A 21338-nucleotide genomic window follows, 5' to 3' on the forward strand; every position below is an offset into this window, starting at 1 on the left:
ATTCACCAATTCCAATCCATCATCATCATCATCATCATCATCATATCAATCCTTCAACTGATCCACTATCTTCACTAATTCATCAATCATCAATCAATCAATTACACACGTTATTCTTCCGATCGAGTTACTGTTTTACTTCCTCAACACAATTCCGATTCATCCTTCAGTAATCACCGTTTTCATCTTCATTTTAACATCCTCTAGGGTTAGTTGGTACTCAAACTAGTTACAGTAGTTATTATTACTCAATCATCATCGATTTCCAATGGATTCATTCAGTTTTATACTAATTCATTGATATATTAAGTGTTATATTCTACTAGACTTTCATTTATGCTCCCTAGGGTTTAAACTGGGTGCTAATCACTCTCGGCACAGACCGTCGGCCACTCCGGCTGCCGCCGGTACCGGAATATGGTCATTTCTTAGACCTAACCCTCCCAAACCTTACTCTCTTCAATACTTACCTCAAATGGACTTCGTTTTCCGTCACACGTCCTCTCACAACCACGCGCATAATCACCATCTGCCACCGGAGACGTCGACTAGCTCGATGTCTCCTGCCACGCAAGTTACGCAACCGAATTTACATGTACAACCGGTGGAAGAGCCGGAGTATCTCGCGAGGTATTTAGTTGTTAAGCACTCGTGGCGTGGGCGGTACAAGCGGATATTGTGTATTTCGAATAGTGCGATTACGACGTTGGACCCTGCGACGTTGTCGGTCACGAATTCGTATGATGTTGGGAGTGATTTTGAAGGGGCGTTGCCGATACTTGGGAAGGATGAGAGTGTGTTGGAGTTTAATGTGAATGTGAGGACGGATGGGCGTGGGAAGTTTAAGGGGACGAAGTTGTCGTCTAGGTATAGAGCGAGTATATTGACGGAGTTGCATAGGATAAGGTGGAGTAGAATTGGTACTGTTGCGGAGTTTCAGGTGCTTCATCTTCGAAGAAAGAATGTTGAGTGGGTCCCTTTTGTAAGTTTTTTACTTGATGATTCTTGAATACTTGGTTATTATTTGTTGAAATGTAATACTTGTGCTAGTTATAGTAGTGTTCTTGCTAGTACACGATGATTCTAAATATATTTGTAGCTTTACGAATTTACAGTATTAAACTCATTAAAGCATAACTACTAGACAGACAGTTAAGACAGTGTACATTATGTTTTGTATCTCCCTTAACTTGCCTACTTATATGTATTGTAAAAATAATTTGAGATGAATGCATATACCTCGAACACATGTAGCAAACTACAGTTATAAACAGAGCATTAAGTTCAAATTCTGCATATTTTTTATATTGTTATTGAGCTCAAGAAATGAAGTTACATTTAAGAGAAACATGTCTTATTGCCAATTAGATGCTAATGATTTGAACTACCAAAAGACCTTCTGGTGATACTGGTTTCACTATCCTGCAACATATAACTTGAAAAGTTTAATTAAACAACAAAAACGAACAGCATAGGATATATAATTTTCTATATAAGGTTAACAATTCGCATTGTGTTCATATTGTTAGAACTATTCTTGATGGTTGCATTCATTTGCATAAACAGAAACTGAAAGTGACATATGTTGGAGTTGAACTTGTTGATCTAAAATCTGGGGATTTAAGGTGGTGTTTGGATTTTAGAGACATGAGCTCCCCTGCTATTATTCTTCTTTCGGATGCTTTTGGGAGGAAAAATACCGAGCCTGGAGGTTTTGTTCTCTGTCCACTCTATGGAAGAAAATCTAAAGCTTTTCAAGCTGCTCCAGGCGCTTTAAATGCTGCCATTGTAGCAAATTTGGTACAGATTTTCACATCTGTATTTTCTAGTTACTGTCCTTGGATTGTCAAGTTGACCTTTTTTTAATGTTGACCAGACAAAAACCGCAAAGTCAACAGTTGGGGTATCACTATCAGTTGAAAGTTCCCAAATTCTCACTGTTCACGACCATCTACAAAGAAGGGGTAAGTTAATGAACTTTACACTGTTTGTATACAGTTTTGTGTATGGCAGTGTATGTTTACATTTAATTTGTTTTTGTGTAAACTGCAGCTAAAGATGGTGTAGGAGCAGAAGAAACTCCTTGTGGCGGTTGGTCTGTGATGAGATTAAGAACAGCTGCTCATGGGACACTTGGTGCACCAGGATTGGGTTTGATAGTTGGACCAAAAGGTGGACTTGGAGAACAAGGTGATGCTGTACCTCGCCAACTTATTCTAACAAAGATCTCACTCGTTGAGAGACGCCCAGAGAACTATGAGGTAAGCTGGTGTTTTATGATTTTCTTACAAACCTTACATATTGTTTGTATCAATGATACTATTTACACACGTTAGTTTTATAAATTTTGTGAGATGCTGAATGTTGCAGGCTGTTATAGTCCGTCCTTTATCTGCAGTAAGTGCACTTGTTCGATTTGCTGAGGAACCACAGATGTTTGCCATTGAATTCAATGACGGATGTCCAGTTCATGTAAGCATTTTCATTCAAGAATTGTGTTATCTTTTGCAAGATCTTTTTTCAGAGATATATTTGTTTTTTTGTTTCAGGTATATTCTAGTACATCTAGAGATGCTTTACTTGCAGCAGTTCGGGATATGATACAAACAGAGGTATGACTTTGTGTCATTGTAATGTTTTTAAACAAGTACCAAATTTGTTATCCACCTTACTATATTTTAATTAGTCCCAAAATATTTGTCCACTTCTAAAACAATAGGTATAGTTTGATTAAGTTTGCAATATTACCCCTGATTAAAGTTACTATCACAAAATTCAAAGAAAATATCTAATACTTTGTCAAAGGGTGAAACTGTCATCGTGCTAAATATAGGTTGTAATGCTCATGTTTTCTTTAAAATGTGTGTTTTTGTCTACTACATCCTTTGAAATTTGTAATAATCAGATAAATTTGACCAAAGCGAAATTTTTTGTGTGAAAAAGTGCGACTTAATAGGTGTAATAATCAGTTAAAAAACACATCAAATTAACACGAAAAGGAAGTATCGCGTTTTTCTTTTTTTGATTATTTAAACATGCTTTTATGTGGAATACTTTGTACAGGGCCAATGTTCAGTGCCTGTGCTGCCCAGGCTTACTCTACCAGGTCATCCAGTCGATCCGCCATGTGGCAGAGCACACTTGCAACTTCAACAAGTCCCTGGTGCACTACAACGCTCTACAGCCGACATGGAAACAGCCACCATGCATTTAAAACACCTGGCTGCAGCCGCCAAAGACGCGGTGGCAGAAGGCGGTTCAATTCCTGGATCACGTGCTAAACTGTGGCGCAGAATACGAGAATTTAACGCATGTATTCCATATGTTGGAGTACCTCCCAATATTGAAGTTCCTGAAGTAACTTTAATGGCTTTAATCACAATGCTTCCAGCTGTTCCAAATCTCCCACCAGATTCTCCACCACTGCCGCCACCTTCTCCTAAAGCAGCTGCCACTGTTACAGGGTTTATCGCCTGTTTAAGAAGATTGTTAGCATCAAGAACTGCCACCTCACACGTGATGTCATTTCCCGCAGCTGTTGGGAGGATTATGGGTTTGCTTAGAAATGGTTCTGAGGGTGTGGCAGCTGAAGCGTCGGAACTTATTGCGGTTCTTATTGGAGGTGGGCCAGGTGATAACAACTTATTAACAGACTCAAAAGGTGATTACCATGCTACAATCATGCACACGAAATCAGTATTGTTTGCTCATCAGGGTAATCTTGCAATTTTGGTAAGCCGATTGAAATCGATGTCTGTTTCGCCATTATTATCCATGACGATTGTGGAAGTTTTGGAGGCAATGATATGTGACCCACATGGTGAAACCACACAATATACTGTGTTTGTCGAGCTGTTACGCCTGGTGGCGGGGTTGAGACGGAGGTTATTTGCACTGTTCGGACACCCTGCTGAAAGTGTGAGGGAAACTGTGGCGGTTATTATGCGGACAATCGCGGAAGAAGATGCTATTGCAGCAGAGTCCATGCGGGATGCTGCTTTACGCGACGGTGCGTTATTAAGACATTTATTGAGTGCTCTTTTTCTTCCTGCTGGTGAAAGACGGGAAGTTAGTCGCCAGCTTGTTGGGCTTTGGGCCGATTCATATGAACCCGCTCTTGAATTACTATCGAGAGTATTGCCACCTGGGCTGGTGGCTTATTTACACACGCGTTCAGAGGATGTTATTGAAGATAATCCTAATCAAGAAGGATCATTTATGAGTAGTAGAAGAAGGCGTTTACTTCAACAACGAAAGAGTCACACAATGAAGGGTGTAACTTTACCTCCTAACTATGATGTCGGCGATCAATCTGCTCAACCTGTTCAACCCGTTCAGCCCGCTCAACCGTCAGCAGTATACACAGGTGAGAATTTGTCAAGTGAACTGCCGGTTGATTATTCTGCTGGGGTAGCTTCACCTCCTGCACCGTCTGTGGGTGATAACGGGTTGATTGAACCGGTTGCTGCAAATGCTGTTGATTTTGATGGGACTCTGAGCACTGAAGTTATTGCACCGGCTCAGGTTGTTATAGAGAATACACCGGTTGGGTCTGGGAGATTGCTCTTAAACTGGCCCGAATTTTGGCGGGCTTTTAGTCTTGATCATAACCGTGCTGATCTGATTTGGAATGAACGGACCCGACAGGAATTGAGAGGCGCGTTACAGGCAGAGGTTCATAAACTTGATGTTGAAAAAGAGCGAACTGAAGATATCGTTCCCGGAAGTCAACCGACTGGTCAAGAAACTCTCCCTCAAATATCTTGGAATTACACTGAGTTTTCAGTCAGGTACCCGAGCTTATCTAAAGAAGTATGTGTGGGTCAATATTATCTACGGTTGCTGCTTGAGAGTGGGACCAATGGGAGGGCGGAGAAGTTTCCTTTGCGGGACCCGGTTGCTTTTTTCCGGGCTCTCTATCATCGGTTTTTGTGTGATGCGGATATGGGTCTTACGGTTGATGGTGCGGTTCCTGATGAAATGGGGAATTCTGATGATTGGTGTGATATGGGAAGACTAGATGGGTTTGGTGGTGGTGCTGGGTTTTCAGTTAGAGAGCTTTGTGCTAGAGCCATGGCTATTGTGTATGAGCAACATCATAATATTATAGGCCCATTTGAAGGTACGGCCCACGTTACAGTTCTTTTGGATAGAACTGATGATAGAGCATTGAGGCATCGTTTGCTGTTGCTTCTCAAGGTGATTTTTACTTCTTTACCCCTGTAACAACCTTGTCCTCAGAAAACAAAAGAATAAAGGATATCTGTTTGTTGTATCAAAGTTGATGAGCTTACTAAAGCAAAGTTTAATCTCTTTACAGGTTTTAATGAAGGTACTATCGAATGTGGAGGCTTGTGTTTTGGTTGGAGGGTGTGTTCTTTCAGTTGATTTACTGACAACTGTTCATGAAGTTACAGAAAGAACAGTTATTCCTTTGCAATCTAATTTGATAGCTGCTTCCGCTTTCATGGAACCATTGAAGGAATGGTTATATATTGACAAGGATGGAGCACAAGCGGGCCCGGTGGAGAAAGATGCTATCAGAAGATTTTGGTCAAAGAAAAGTATTGACTGGACTACAAAGTGCTGGTCTTCTGGAATGTCTGATTGGAAAAGGTTGCGTGATATCCGTGAACTTCGTTGGGCTCTGGCAGGCAGGGTTCCTGTCCTCACTTCTCCCCAGGTACATTATATGCTAAATAAATTTAGACAATTGTAAAGTCTTAAGGATTACGCCCTGCTTGCGGTGCGCGCATATAATGTATATATGTGTGAACCCTCGGGTGGGCAAAAGTGAAATTGCACTAATTTTGACGTTATTTTACTAATCTCGTGAAAATAACGTTAAAAGTGGCGGAAGGTTAATCAGACATCATGTGGTGGCGTTGATAGCTGAAAGACAAGGGTACATGCACCAGTCAACCGGTGCCCCGATGATTTAGTGCTATGTGCCTTATGTCGAAGGCTTGATGCAAAACTACTATCGAGTCGGGGGTCTCACCGGAAGCAGCCTCTCTATCCCTATGGGGTAGAGGTAAGGCTGTCTACATCTTACCCTCCTCAGACCGTACCATAGCTTTGTTATTGATGGGATATACTGAGTACGTTGATGATGATGATGTAAAGTCTTAAGGATATTATGCATCATTTTTAGGTGTTAATTATGAGACATTACATTGTCTAAAGCGATATAAACGGATTCAAACGCCAATCATCAAATGATTGTGATTGTAAAATTTATAAATTCGATGATTTTTATACTTTAAAATTAACTCTACTACAAAGACACTCAGTTGAACGGTTGGACTTGATGAGTGTGATAAAGTAACATATTGATTTTTTAAGAAACTTAAAAAAGAGGTTGTTTATGTTGTTTAAAGAATTAAAAACCATTTGGCATATTTGTTTTCGCACAAAGTTAATGCCAAACTTGATTTTGGTTTTAAAGGGAGCTAGTATTTAACTTAATAAATGATCAAAATGGTTTATTCTTGCCTTTTTAACTTGCAGTTATGATTTTGTATCAATATCTCTTTTTTGTATTTCAACTTTCTTGATTGTATCTGGTGTTTTCCTCTTAATAGTTTTTATTTTGAAATGATCATTTATTTGTTCCAGGTAGGTGAGGCAGCATTGTCCATATTACACAGTATGGTATCTGCGCATTCAGATTTAGATGATGCAGGAGAGATTGTTACCCCGACACCTAGAGTCAAACGGATCTTATCGAGTCCACGTTGTCTTCCCCATATTGCACAGGTGCTCTCTTTAGCTCATATTTTTGTGTTATTTCTTCAAATGAATATAAACAGTGATATGATATCTTTTACTGTAATATAGGCTATTCTTTCTGGAGAACCAGCTATTGTGGAGGTTTCTGCCGCTTTAATTAAGGCTGTTGTTACCAGAAACCCAAAAGCAATGATAAGACTATATAGTAGTGGTGTATTTTATTTTGCTTTAGCGTACCCTGGATCGAACCTCCTTACAATTGCTCAACTGTTTGCTGCCACTCACGTCCATCAAGCTTTTCATGGTGGTGAAGAGGCGGCAGTTTCTTCATCTCTGCCTTTAGCAAAACGGAGTGTGCTTGGTGGGCTTTTACCCGCGTCTTTACTTTATGTTCTGGAACGTAGTGGTCCCACTGCATTTGCTGCAGCCATGGTTTCTGATTCTGACACTCCTGAGATTATATGGACCCACAAAATGCGTGCAGACAATCTCATTCATCAGGTACCTTTAAACTTACTATTATCTGATATTGAATTATATGAATAAGATAATTAGTTGTAGTAAAACACCAGGTATGAAGTAGTGTTTTGATGTGCTTATGCAGTTATGCGGTTTGAAGATGTGAAAATAAGATATTTTAGATGTTTGAATGTCTTAACAGTTTTGTTTTTCAAGAAAATAATAATTTTACTTTTACATATGCTTAATCGTACATCTTTAGACTTTAGGAGCTATCTGGATGTTTGTTTTAAAGTGATTATATGATAATGAATAATCAAAATTTGGTAATTGGTTGTAATTAAGTATGTGGTGGAAAAAAGTGTGTTTATGTGCTTATGCTTCCAGTGGTTGTAATAATCAGATTACAAGATGTTTTAATGTTGCACAAATTTGGGTTAAGAATTTAATAGGCAAATTTGAAAATATTATAGAAAGATGGTTTTGTGAAAGGGGAATCCAATTGGCTTAAAAAGGGATAAATAAACAGAGCTGTTTTATTATTATGTTTTTTGCAGCTTATATGAAACTTACAGACATAGAACTATAGAAGTATTCATATATCCAATCATTATAAAACTCATTATTATGAGTTCTAGTTGCATTAACCTAATAGTCAGTCCCAAAAACATCCTAACACCTATTATCATTTTACATCCAGGTTTTGCAGCATCTTGGTGATTTTCCCCAAAAATTATCCCAACACTGTCATTGTTTATATGATTATGCTCCTATGCCACCTGTCACATATCCTGCGCTTCGAGATGAAATGTGGTGCCACCGATATTACCTCAGGAACTTATGTGATGAAATCCAGTTTCCCAATTGGCCAATTGTTGAACATGTTGAGTTCTTACAATCTTTGCTTGTAATGTGGCGTGAGGAATTAACACGAAAACCTATGGATCTTTCTGAAGAAGAAGCTTGTAAAATATTACAGATTTCCTTGAGTGATATTACAAAAGATGAAGCTAATAATAATCATTCCAATGGGAATTCAGAGGATAATTATAGCTTATCAAAACGAATCGAGAATATCGATGAAGAAAAACTTAAAAGACAGTATAGAAAACTTGCAATGAAATATCATCCAGACAAAAATCCTCAAGGGAGAGAGAAATTTCTTGCAGTTCAGAAAGCATATGAACGTTTACAGGTAAAATACTTAGTTTCTGATTCAATGGTTGTGCAGTCAATATGCATTTACAATAGGAAAAAAAGTAAATACTGGACAAAAGTTCTAGTGAGTCAGGCCAACCCGGTACATTTTACTTATGAATGGGTCAACTCAGGTTATGTTTTTATCTCGTTAAAGTCAAAATGGTTTGAAAGTCATCTGAAGTATACAACTCATTATTATTAATCCAAACATTGGACTGTTGTGGAAAATGATTTAGTGTTTGTAATCATACATGACACTAATAATTTGTGAAAGGTAAAACATATAGACAGTTTTACCCGGCGCTTATCAACTCGTACAAAAAAACCACGTGTTTTAACCTATGACCCAACCTGCCCGTTTTGCCATCTCCATAAGAAACTCTAAGCACCTTGTGTTCGCGGAGTTAGCATATTGATATACGTATTTGTTATGGTTCTTGTAAAATTTACACCAATTAACTCAAAGTATGTCGATACGATTCTGTATAGGCGATAATGCAAGGTTTGCAAGGCCCACAACCATGGAGGTTACTGCTTTTGCTAAAGGGACAGTGCATTTTATACAGACGTTATGGAGATGTTCTTGAGCCATTCAAATATGCTGGATATCCAATGTTATTAAATGCTGTGACAGTTGATAATGATGACACCAATTTCTTATCCTCCGAACGGGCACCTTTACTTGTTGCAGCCTCAGAGCTCATGTGGCTAACGTAAGTCCCATAAACGCATTACAAAATCTCTTTATTTATATTTATTTTTTAAAAAATGTATGTGAAGGCCACCCAAGTATACAACTTCTTTCATGAAAGCCGCTAATATATTGAATGTGAATATAATGAAAATGTTTAACACATACATTGTTCCTGTGATTTTCGCTCTGTTTTTTGTTAATGAAGTTGTTTTGTGGTTGTAGATGTGTATCATCTTCATTAAATGGTGAAGAACTTGTAAGGGATGGTGGCATAAAGCTTCTTGCAACACTTCTCTCACGGTGCATGTGTGTGGTTCAACTGACAACTCATGGAAATGAGCCATCAACCATTATTGTGACTAACGTGATGCGGACCTTTTCTAGCCTGAGCCAGTTTGAGAGTGCTAGAATCGAGGTGCTTGAGATACCTGGGCTAGTTGAGGACATTGTGCACTGTACTGAACTTGAGCTCGCACCAGCAGCCGTTGATGCAGCCCTTCAAACTATTGCTCATCTTTGTGTATCTTCTGAGTTACAAAATGCTTTGTTGAAGGCAGGGGTGCTATGGTAAGTCTCTGTAGTTAAGTCCATTATATGCTGAGGTGGCACTTGATGGTTTTACTCCACACTTTTTGTTCAAAATCCTTATCATCATATATATAATTCGTATCAAACATGAAAGCAAAGTTTGTATGATTTCAACAATAATCTGGTTTTCTATTAAAACAGTTTGGTAGGTTTTGTGTTTTATGCATTAAAAGTTCTCTTTGGGTGACTTTCAATGTGTTCAAGCTTTATTTTTTACTTCATTTTTTTCCCTTAAAATTATCATATTGTCTAATATATTAATTGAGTTACTTCTGTGTTTCTGTTTAGGTATCTGTTACCACTGTTACTTGAATATGATTCAACAGCAGAAGTTCCTGATACCCCAGAGGCACACGGGGTTGGTGCTAGTGTGCAAACTGCTAAAAATTTGCATGCGGTACGAGCTGCTCATGCATTATCAAGAATTAGTGGCATAGCCCATGAAAGCCCAACACCTTATAACCAAGATGCAGCTGATGCTCTCAAAGCTCTTCTAACTCCTAAACTTGCCAGCATGCTTAAAGACGAGTCATCGAAAGACCTTTTGATAAAATTAAACTCGAATTTGGAGCTTCCTGAGGTAAACTCACTTGTTTGTTTTAATTTGTTGAAAAGCTAAACATACTTTTTGTGAGGTGTTAACATGTTATAGGTTAAAATTTGTTGTTCTTTTAAAAGCAATTAAGGGTGTTTTTGTCATTCAACTTGTTTTGGATGAAATTAGTACAAGCACCATGTTATGTGTGACTTTATTGAAAAAGTTGATTGACTCGGTGGCTAAAGTCCAATAAACTAGTGATAATAACCCTAATTGTAATTAACATCATTTCTATTTTCATGGTGTAATAATATGGTGATTTGTGACAGATTATCTGGAACTCTTCAACCCGGGCAGAGCTCTTGAAATTTGTTGACCAGAAACGCGCAACCTTAGCACCTGATGGTTCACATAGCTTGAACGATTCACATGCCTTTTTATATGAAGCTTTATCAAAAGAGATCCTAATTGGCAATGTGTATTTAAGGGTTTATAATGATCAGCCCAACTTTGAAGTCAGTGAACCAGAAACTTTTTGTGTTGCCCTTGTGGAATACATATCAAGCATTGTACGCAATCAATTCACTAATACTCAGATCAGTAGCTCAAATCATGACACATCAGAGCTTGAACGCAGCCATGTTGATGCTCAATCATATAATGAAGAGAAAGGTGTAGATGATGCTGTAACATCTGATGGGAACTTAACAGATAAGGAAGAAATGGGTGCGGTTGGGTATCTTCAACTTGGGTTGACTTCTCTTCAGGTTTGACTTCTCTTCTACCTGGGGTTGGTCAACGAGTCAAAACAGTTATTTAATTGCATTCTTTTGTTGCCTTGCAGAACTTGCTAACAAGTGACCCTAATTTGGCATCTGTATTTTCATCAAAAGAAAAGTTATTGCCTCTTTTTGAATGCTTTTCTGTTCCGGTATCTTCTGGAAGCGACATTCCTCAACTATGTTTGAGTGTGCTGTCACGTTTAACAACACATGCTCCTTGTTTGGAGGCTATGGTAGCAGATGGATCTAGTGTCCTTCTTTTACTACAAATGCTTCATTCTGCCCCCAACTGTCGGGAAGGTGTTCTTCATGTTCTTTATGCCTTAGCAGCCACACCAGAACTTGCATGGGCTGCCGCCAAACATGGTGGTGTTGTCTACATTCTTGAACTTCTTCTCCCGCTACATGGTAATTTTTCTTCTTGTTCATTATTATTATTACAATAATAATATGATTTCTTGATAAAACCATTCAGGAGGTTGTATGCATAATGCATTATAAATACACTTTTGAAGTTTTGACTTAATTGTCCAATTTGTTCCCTTCCTGTTTTCATTAAGGGTAAATACCATAAAAAACCAACATACATTCTGTTTTTTCTGACAAAAGGCAACAATTCTTTTGCACATTAAAGTCTACATGTTAAATTTGAACAACATTGTGAATTTTTCTAAAAACAACTTCGAAGCATTACATCCAAATTGTTTGAAGAAACGTCTAGGATAAAAAACGATATAAGCCACACACAAAAAAAAAGCATGTAAGCAAAACAACTGGATATCAGTTCCAAAGTGTTTTAAAAAAGTTTCACACTTACACAGTTCTGTTCAAATTTTACATGTAGAAGCACTTTTAACATACAAAAAATTGTTGGGAGACTTCTTTGAGAAAAAATAGCAAGTCTGCTGATTTTATTATTATATTTACCCTTTCAATAGTTATATTTCCGACCCATTTGGGATAACGGATCGAAATGTGTTCATTCAAGTACGGGTAGTATTTCAGACCCATTTAGGGGTTGTTTGGTTCATTCAGATCTGAATGAGTCAGGTTTGAATGAGCATCTGTCCCATTCAGCAACAACGCCAAGTCTGAATGATTTAGACCTAATTTTAACCATTCAGATGTTTTTCTGTTTGGAACCAAACAGTCTGAAGTCTGAATGAATCAGATGTTTATATCTGAATGGTTTCATTCAGATGTAAACAAACAGCCCCTTAGTTGGCCTGGCTCAGATGTTGTTTGATTTTTTATAGAACTTTAGTGCATCGGATTTAATAATGTGAAATTTGAATAAAACGATTTAGAAGGTTGTATTACACTCGAGCGTTAATTTTTGACCCATTATGTTTTCCACTATTTTTTCTGACTATCTTTTGATCCCTTGTGGCAGAGGAAGTCCCACGGCCTCAAAGAGCAGCAGCAGCCTCTTTATTAGGGAAGCTTGTGGCCCAACCAATGCACGGGCCCAGGGTGGTTATTACACTTGCAAGATTCCTTCCAGATGGATTGGTATCTATTATTAGGGACGGGCCTGGCGAGGCTGTTGTAAGTGTCCTTGAACAAACAACAGAAACACCGGAACTTGTATGGACACCAGCAATGGCTGCTTCTTTAGCTGCACAAGTTGCAACAATGGCATCAGACGTTTACCAGGAGCAGATGAAAGGCAGAGTGTTTGATTGGGATGTACCAGAACAAGCCTCTAGCCAACCGGAAATGAGAGACGAGCCTCAGGTACTTACTTTTTTAACGGGTCAATACAGGTTTTGTTTTATCTCTCTTAACGGGTTACGAATGCTTATTAACAGGTTGGTGGAATCTATGTGAGATTATTCTTGAAAGATCCGAAATTCCCACTTAGAAATCCTAAGAGATTTCTAGAAGGATTGCTAGATCAGTATCTTTCATCAATCGCAGCTACACATCACGACCCTCAAGGATCGGATCCCGAGCTCCCACTGCTATTATCTGCTGCATTGGTATCTTTATTGCGGGTCCACCCTGCACTTGCAGATCATGTTGGATTTTTAGGATATGTTCCCAAATTGTTGTCTGCGGTAGCCTTTGAGGCGAGGCGTGAGACAATGTCATCAGAAGATTCTAGAATACCGGAGGGAACAGTCGAAGATGAGGATGATCCTTCACAGGTGTCACAGACGCCTCAGGAACGTGTGCGACTTAGCTGCTTACGGGTGCTACATCAATTGGCGGCTAGCACCACGTGTGCAGAAGCCATGGCAGCAACTAGTGTTGGGACAACTCAGGTACTTATGTTTCTGTCTAGATGTGGACTTATTAATGCTAAAATAGGGACATACATGTTAAACATAAAGTCAATGAAGACTTTTCCGTTAAGTTTAAGGACTTAATCATCCAAATCATTGAGCTTTGTTTAGTTGAGGGATTTGATTAGGTAAATCATAAAGTCAGCGGGGACTTAATGCGCAAATTCAGCTAATGCATTTTTTTTGTTGACATTTGCTTTTTAATTATTATTTCAAAAACAAAACAATAATATTCTAATTATTTGAAACAAATACTTAGGATTTTATTCGGCTTGCTTGACCTGTTCCCTTTTTATCTAATTTTTTCATTTGATACAGAACACAGCCGATTATTTATTAGACAACATATTTCAAAAGCTCATCAATCTGTTGTAATTATGCTCAATCAGTCAATTTAAACGTATATGCGTTGTTTTTAATCTTTTTTCTTTTGTTGTGTTTGTCTTTCAGGTGGTTCCACTATTAATGAAGGCAATTGGATGGCAAGGTGGAAGCATATTAGCACTTGAGACGTTAAAGCGTGTGGTGGTTGCTGGAAACAGAGCAAGGGATGCACTTGTTGCACAAGGTCTTAGGTGAGACATGCAAAAAAAACTAAAAAATAATTATAAATATTAAATTAACAAATTGAAAATCGTAAAATAGTACATGAGTTTTTTAATGGTTTGTTTATGATAGGGTTGGGCTTATTGAAGTATTGCTCGGGCTTCTTGATTGGAGAGCAGGAGGGAGAAACGGGCTTCGCTCTCAAATGAAGTGGAATGAATCTGAAGCATCCATTGGTCGCGTGCTTTCAGTTGAGGTTAGCTGAAAACAATAATAATATTTAGTCACAAACATGGTGGTTTATATCAGTTAATTTTTCTTTTGTTAATCTAGGTTTTGCATGCATTTGCTACGGAAGGGGCCCACTGTACTAAAGTTCGTGACATACTAGATTCCTCTGATGTAAGTCGCCATCTAAGATCGTACTTATGATACACTTATCGTACATTGTTCGTTACGGATTTCATGTGATTTATGAAAACTACTTTTTGGCAGGTTTGGGCGGCATATAAAGACCAAAAACACGATCTTTTCCTTCCGTCAAATGCTCAAATAGCGAGTGCTGGAATTGCTGGACTGATTGAAAGTTCTTCACCTACAAGAATCACTTATTCTTTAACCGCCCCGCCCCCACCGCCACAGCCAAATTCATCAAAATCACCTTCTGCTGTCTCGTATGATTTGAATGGGTCGTAAATGAGTTGATTTTACTACACATAAAACAATGGTTTCGGGCTACAAACGAGAACTAATAATAAATGGGTCGTGTGGTTTTCCTTGTATAGCATACTGTACAGGTTTTCCATCTTTTGTTCTTGTGCGATCGAGAGTGGGAGATGGATCTTTTCTTTGAGATTAAAGTGATGATAATGGTGGTTGGTTTATGTAAAGAATCTTTAGATGATGTCACTTATTTTTGCATAGATAGTTTTGAGGTGATTTGACTTTGGTTTTTCTTTGTGTATTAAGTTGCTTTGTCATGTTTGTTGGTTTTATTGGCATGTTTACTTGGTACATGATGCATTATAAGCAAAAGAGTTATAAGTTTAATTTTTCGTAGAGCTAGCGAAGTGACAAACTATTCTGACATAACTGTTGTCTTTCGGGCCGTATGGCATAATCGTGCACAAATCGGGTTCACCTTGAAAACCCGAACCGGTTCGGAACCGGTTTTTTTCACACCGGGTAGAAAATGAAACCGGTTCCAGTCAAGACCCGGTTCGGTTCCCGACCCGAACCGATGCCCAGAAATGCAAACTTTTAGGAACCGGGTAGAGTTGGAACCGGACCGGTTATTACGTAAAAACCGGTTCCACCGGTTTTTTTGAAATTCAAACAATATAGCCGTTAGAAACTGGTTCCAACGGCTATATAGCCGTTTTTGACCGTTGGAACCGGTTTTATTACTATATTTAGCCATTTTTCATTCTATAAATACCAATGTATGAGTGTGTACTTGTTAAACCACTTCCAAAACTATAAAACACACTCCAAAACACAATTAAGCTTAAACCGACAACAAATGGCAACTAATGACGACGTTGTTATGGTGATCGAAACAACAAGATGCCCCGATATTTGGGTTCATTACGATTTGTGTCTAATGACCGACTCACATGAGATGGCACGTTGCAAATATTGCTCGAAGTTTCTTAAAGCAGCGTCCAACTCGACATTACGAAAACATACGAATAAGTATTGTCGAGAGAAAAGAAGTTTGGATGCTAAAAAAGCGGAAGTGGGAGAATCGTCTGGCTCTACAACCCAAAAGTATTCCCGAATTAAAACGACGGACTTTGTTTTTTAAGTTTTAGTTGTTATGTTTAGTCGCGTCAATCCCTTTCAACGCCTTGCAATATGGCTTCTCGATGTGCTTTCTCAAAGTAAAGTTGGAATCGTGCTTTAATAGTGAACCACATAGTTTGCAACGAGCCTTTTGATAACCTTCGTCATCCACAATCAAATCCCAATTCTTCCATATGTCTTCGTTGCGGTTATGGTTGACTACCGTAACAACCCTTGGGTCCTCCGTAACAGGAACGGGGGCAACAAAAACACTCTTCTTAGCATTGTTAGTTTTTTTGATGGGTGCCATAATAATATTTAGTTGGATGGTCGGGTAACGGAACGGGTTTGCTAAAGGAGTAGTATTTTAGTTTGTTTTTGAGTTTGGTGGTGAAACAAGTGGTGGAAAACAAGTTATATATAGGTTTCAGGCATCAAAACCCGGTTACAACGGCTCTATTCTCTCTCAAAAACCGGTTCCAACGGCTATATTACCGTTGGAACCGTATTTTGTGTCTCAAATACCGGTTCCAACGGCTATATTACCGTTGGAACCGGTTCCAACGGCTAATTTGACCAATGTTTGACTAATAAAAAAAAACCCGCCGGAACCGGTTTTTTCGGATAGGAACCGAACCGGTTACAATTAAGAACCGGGTAGGAACCGGGTTGGAACCGATGGGGACATACAAATAGGAGAACCGGGTACGATTTTCGGGTACAAAAAGACCCAAACCGGGTATTGGGCCAACCGGGTAGGAACTGGAACCGGTTCCGGTTCGGTTCCACCAGTTAGGTTCCGGAACCGGTTCCGGTTCGGTTCCACCAGTTAGGTTCCGGAACCGGTTTTTTTGTGCACCTCTAGTATGGCATAAAAACTGTCGTGGGTCGTACGAATCATAAAACCTATGATGTTTTTGACGGATAAAAGATTGATTGATGTGACTAACGACAAAGTCATATGGCCTATGTTGACTATTGCCCTATGTAATTCATTATGTATGATCTGATAGTTTCAAGTGTGGAGTTAATTTAATATCGTACGGCGTGTTTACCATACCTTTGATATGACATGAACGTTAGCGTAGATTATGAGGGTGGTCTTTGTATGGTAGGATCCTTAATTTTAACTCGTTTACTTATTAAGCGTATGATATAGCTGTCGTCTATTCAAGCTTCGTGCATTTACCCTGTACAGATAGTCGGTTTTTCAAGTTGGATTATTATAAAAAAGAGCATAGTTTATTTAACTGTGTATCATCAAAAGCACGCAAACACCCTGCGCATCAGCGCATGTACATTGTTTTAAGTTACGTGTTGCTAAAGAAAAGAAATCTTGTATATGTATATAATGTATAGGAAAACTGTATGTTTATTAGACAAACACTATATTAACACCACATTTGATTCGGTTCGATTTCATTCTTCTATACAACCCATAACTTCTCAAATGATAAACAAAAGGCGACGAAAATCATAATCAACTTGACAGAATCCTCATCAAAAAGACTTTGATTCTGTAACCTACTGATAATGTTTCATGCTTGTTGTGGACTTGAGTCTTGCGTGGATGAAATGTCATTACTACCCTTAATTTCAAACTTGCATAACGGACACGATGCGTTGATCTTCAACCACTTGTCTACACATTCTATATGAAAGAAATGATTACATGGAAGCTCTCTTAACAGATCATTATCTGCATATTTTGCCAAACATATGCAACAAACCTGCAACATTTTAACCATCTCTATGTTAAAATAGACACACAATTCCATGTTTTTTATTTGATCAAAAACAGGTTCATTTCAAAATAATGAGTTGGTCCGACCTGCAATTGCAAACAAGCTGAGCCCGAGCTCATCTATGCTCGAGCTCGGTTCGTTTAAAGCTCCATCTCAGCTCGTAAGTAGTTTTTCAGGATTGAGCTCGGCACGTGCTTGACTCACTTATTATTTATTACCTTTTTTACTAATAATAATTATTAAGATATATATTAAATATATAAAAAAATTATATAAATAATAGGCCCGTGAACCGGATCGAGCTCGACAAGTAAAGCTTGGGCTTGGGCTCGTAAAACAACATTTCTTAGGCTCGAGCTAGTTTAAGCTAGGCTCAGTTCGAGCCGAGCCGATCTCGAGTAGCTCAGGAACGGCTTGGCTCGTTTGCACCCCTCTGGAAGAAAATTATCCATTTTTATGAATTTACAAAATGACTAATTAGTTGGATTTGATTACAAAAATTATTTATGACAATATAATGGGTTATATTAACACATGAAGAAACAAGCATCTAAACTAACTTGTTAAGAACATGGTACTGATAAAAGTGTTGAGCAATAATTTAGGTTATGATTTGGAACTTACTGCATCTTCCCCAGAGATGGCACGCTCTTTTTCCGTCCCTGGTGCTAGAATCCCACCTTCATCAACTACTAAATCATTATTATCTTTAGTCATCTCGTAATTTCCATTTTTCTTTAACTTAAACTTGTGTGTTGGCAAAGCATTTATAGAATCTTCACTTGCGCCTCTCATTTGATTCATATCCTCATGAACACCAAGAATAGAAATAATACAAGGCAGACAACAGCATATCATTCCACATAAAATGAAAGGCATTGCATAGCCAATACAGCTGAAGGTAAGGAATACAATACAGAGCCTGCAACAATACGGAAACTTTTTATTAGGTAAAGTGTGTGTGCGTGTGCACAATGGGTAGGGGCGAGGTTAATGGGTAAATGCGAGTTTGCACCGAAAGTACTTTTTATAACTTGGACTGGCAAGGAAACACTTTTTTTTGTTTATTCTTGAAATTTATGAATAACTAATATGTTATATATAATTACAAGACTAAACTATTATGAAAGGAACAAATTCAAACCTTTTGACTCTCAAAATTCGTTCACCAGGCTACAGCCTATATTTTTACAAGATTAAACCTGACTTTATATGTTTTAAAAAATATGTCTTTTTATCATGATCAAGTCAACTAATATGCGGTTTTAACAAGATTAAGTCCCTATACTATACATACATACATACATACATACATACATATATATATATATATATATATATATATATATTCTATGAAGGACCTATTTCTTGTATTTTTATAAGTTTAGGAAGTTCATCATGGAAAAATGAAGTCCAGGGACTTATGTGTGAAATCAGCAAAAGTCCACGGATTATTTTGACATTCACCCACATGGTAATCTAAACTTTGTTTTAGTGAAACGACTTAGAAGGCTTTACGCTTCTAAACATAACTCGTATTGACCCATTTGCATATATATTAAGTTATTAACATTGCTACCTCTAGGAAAAGGACATGAAATATTTTTCAGATAATGCAACATATTAGTGACACCTGTATAAATTAGGAGCCTCAGCAGCTGATGAATGACCTCCAAATATCCAAACATTACCAACCACAAACCATACAGCAGAAAAACAATCTAAAGCCATTTTAAAATGATCCACAAGCATTGTAAGCTTGCTACCAAGAACACATACAATCATGTCATTAGTCAATCACATTTATTGCAAACTAAGATAATAAATGTGCCAGATAAACAGACGATTAATTAATCACCTCGCATTTGAGCCCACGTTTAGACCATTCCAAGTGTCGGGTGGTGTAGCAGGCCGGTTTTCCTCTTCTGAAGATCGAGCAAACGAGATTGTTATGTAAGAATTTGGTTCAGGTTGACGGTTAGTACCCTCTGAAGGTGGCTGTCGGGTCTGATTTGACCCGCTTTCAGAAGTTTGATTTCTATGAAGATACCGCCAGTATAAAAATGGAAGACTTGCAACACACCCAGCAGCATACCCCACAATCCAAGCAAACAAAGGCGTTTGCGGGTTTTCATTTCTTGAAATATATAAAACAACCACCGATGCAATAATCTGTCCCAAAGTGAACCCTAACTCGATTGAAATCCATAACAACGTGTCGAATGGGCTCCACCTACGTCGTCCCAGCCCGTCACCTCTCCTTCCAAGTGAATTTGACCCACTCGATGAAGCCCGAACCAATTGAGAAGCGGAATCCCGCGGGCTACGAGCCAGCCCATTAAGAGAACTGTTGGATCCATTTGATGATGACGATGCACCATCATTATCATCTCCAGTTTCCAAATCAATCACATGCTCGTTTTCACGGTGTTCCCGAGTTTCCACAAGCAACGGGTAACTATCAGTCGCTTGGTCTATACTATTTTGCTCTTCGGTTGTTACATCCATCCTAATTTTTAAACGACAATAAAACCAACTGCAATTGGTGCTATCAAAATAAGATGCTTCAGTCTTCCTTAAGTTCACTGTGCATCATAATATACAGATTCCTACAATATATAAGCTGGATGTTAAAACAATATACATAAACTTAATAAATATCACAGATTACTAGTTTTACTTCAACATATGAGAAAGAACTCCAGTAAAGTGCAATAATTTGAGCAAAGACGCCTAATCAGTGAATAATAATAATACCTAAATTAGCAAGATTGACACAAGAAAGAATATGATAACTTGAAGAACATAATATATATCATCATCATCATCGTACTCAGTATATCCCACCAATAGCAAAGCTATGGTAGGGTCTGAGGAGGGTAAGATGTAGACAGCCTTACCTCTACCCCATAGGAATAGAGAGGCTGCTTCCAGTGAGACCCCCAACTCGATAGTGGTTTTGTATCAAGCCTTGGACATAAGGCACATAACACTCAATCATCGGGACCCCGGCCGATTGGTGCATGCACCCTTGTCTTTCGGCTATCAACGCCACCACATGCCATTTTAACGCTATTTTCATGAAATTAGTAAAATAACGTCAAAATTAGTGCAAGCTGTTTAATGAGAGAACTCATTCTTCATGAGAGGACTAGAGGACTCCGTACTACATATGTATAAATACACTGGGTCCGGTTAGCATACAAAGTGAAACAAAACCATATGAAGCGAAGACGCGGTGTCAGTTTCTTAATTTCACGCATAGCGTAATTACGCTAAACCAAAAAATTCAACTAGCGTAATTTTATTACGCTAGTCATATATTGCATTATAGCATAATTACGAAACCGCCACCACGTTTTCGCCCTTCGCAGGTTACAATAACTTTGTATTTGATCCATCACACACACACACACATATATATATACACACATATATGTAGCCCTAATTTCTTCCAAACGACAGACGCAAGTTAAATTCAGCTGAACAAACTCTAGGGCTCCAAATTCACCCCCAAATTCATTCAAATAATAATAATGAATTACTAAAACTCAACTGAATTAGCAAACTGACATCAAATTCATTCAATTCCGTAACCGATCGTAAATTTATTAACCTAAATTATTATTATTATGTACCGATTGCCGTATTAAAATGAAATTGAAATTGAAATTAAACAATTGAATGATCGAATTACAAACAACCAATACGAAATTGAGCACATACAATCTAGGGTTAAGATTTAGTAATTAATAATAATGATAAAAACGTACCAGTGATTTTACGTTGGAATTAAAGGAGGATTATTTGTTGTTTATAAATAATAATATGATGACGTTAAAGAAAGAAAGAATGGAAATAGAAAGAAGGAAGGTTAAATACGTTTGTTTAATTATCAAACTTTCCGTCCGTTAAACAAAACAAAACATTATATTTTAAGAATCTGGTTAATGGTTATACGGCTCGCATGACTTTTGACAT

The 21338-nt window shown here is 38.1% G+C and overlaps 2 protein-coding genes across 2 annotated transcripts; one reads left to right on the forward strand and one right to left on the reverse strand.

Annotated features, from left to right (window-relative positions):
- Window positions 1–210: 210 nt before the first annotated feature.
- Window positions 211–14841, forward strand: LOC143634675 (dnaJ homolog subfamily C GRV2-like). Its single transcript, XM_077102692.1, has 22 exons — window positions 211–982; window positions 1567–1800; window positions 1877–1964; window positions 2053–2261; window positions 2371–2472; window positions 2550–2612; window positions 3064–5199; window positions 5321–5683; window positions 6619–6759; window positions 6841–7233; window positions 7892–8386; window positions 8881–9104; window positions 9308–9652; window positions 9962–10253; window positions 10541–10978; window positions 11056–11401; window positions 12387–12730; window positions 12805–13260; window positions 13732–13856; window positions 13960–14083; window positions 14161–14229; window positions 14323–14841. Exons 1-22 carry the CDS (start codon window positions 476–478, stop codon window positions 14521–14523), a joined length of 7695 nt encoding a protein of 2564 aa, XP_076958807.1. The 5' UTR covers window positions 211–475; the 3' UTR covers window positions 14524–14841.
- Window positions 14842–16946: 2105 nt separating this feature from the next.
- LOC143634676 (E3 ubiquitin-protein ligase At1g63170-like) lies at window positions 16947–21230 on the reverse strand. Its single transcript, XM_077102693.1, has 5 exons — window positions 21131–21230; window positions 19216–19966; window positions 18991–19119; window positions 17982–18279; window positions 16947–17342 (listed from the first exon to the last, which is right to left on the reverse strand). Exons 2-5 carry the CDS (start codon window positions 19863–19865, stop codon window positions 17151–17153), a joined length of 1269 nt encoding a protein of 422 aa, XP_076958808.1. The 5' UTR covers window positions 19866–19966; window positions 21131–21230; the 3' UTR covers window positions 16947–17150.
- Between the last annotated feature and the right edge of the window lie 108 nt (window positions 21231–21338).

The sequence above is a fragment of the Bidens hawaiensis genome, unplaced genomic scaffold (genome assembly GCF_021521415.1).
Source record: "Bidens hawaiensis isolate Kalapana, Puna unplaced genomic scaffold, B.hawaiensis_p1.1 tig00007139_1, whole genome shotgun sequence".
Lineage (NCBI taxonomy): Eukaryota > Viridiplantae > Streptophyta > Magnoliopsida > Asterales > Asteraceae > Bidens > Bidens hawaiensis.

Excerpts from the sequence above, each read along its gene's own strand:
- LOC143634675 (XM_077102692.1), top strand. The coding sequence starts at position 476 with ATGGACTTCGTTTTCCGTCACACGTCCTCTCACAACCACGCGCATAAT. Across the intron at positions 5,684-6,618 it reads CTGTCCTCACTTCTCCCCAG|GTAGGTGAGGCAGCATTGTC; the intron begins GTACATTATATG and ends TATTTGTTCCAG. Across the intron at positions 8,387-8,880 it reads AAGCATATGAACGTTTACAG|GCGATAATGCAAGGTTTGCA; the intron begins GTAAAATACTTA and ends GATTCTGTATAG.
- LOC143634676 (XM_077102693.1), bottom strand. The coding sequence starts at position 19,865 with ATGGATGTAACAACCGAAGAGCAAAATAGTATAGACCAAGCGACTGAT. Across the intron at positions 19,120-19,215 it reads AACGTGGGCTCAAATGCGAG|CAAGCTTACAATGCTTGTGG; the intron begins GTGATTAATTAA and ends TGTTCTTGGTAG. Across the intron at positions 18,280-18,990 it reads GAGGCTCCTAATTTATACAG|GCTCTGTATTGTATTCCTTA; the intron begins GTGTCACTAATA and ends GTATTGTTGCAG.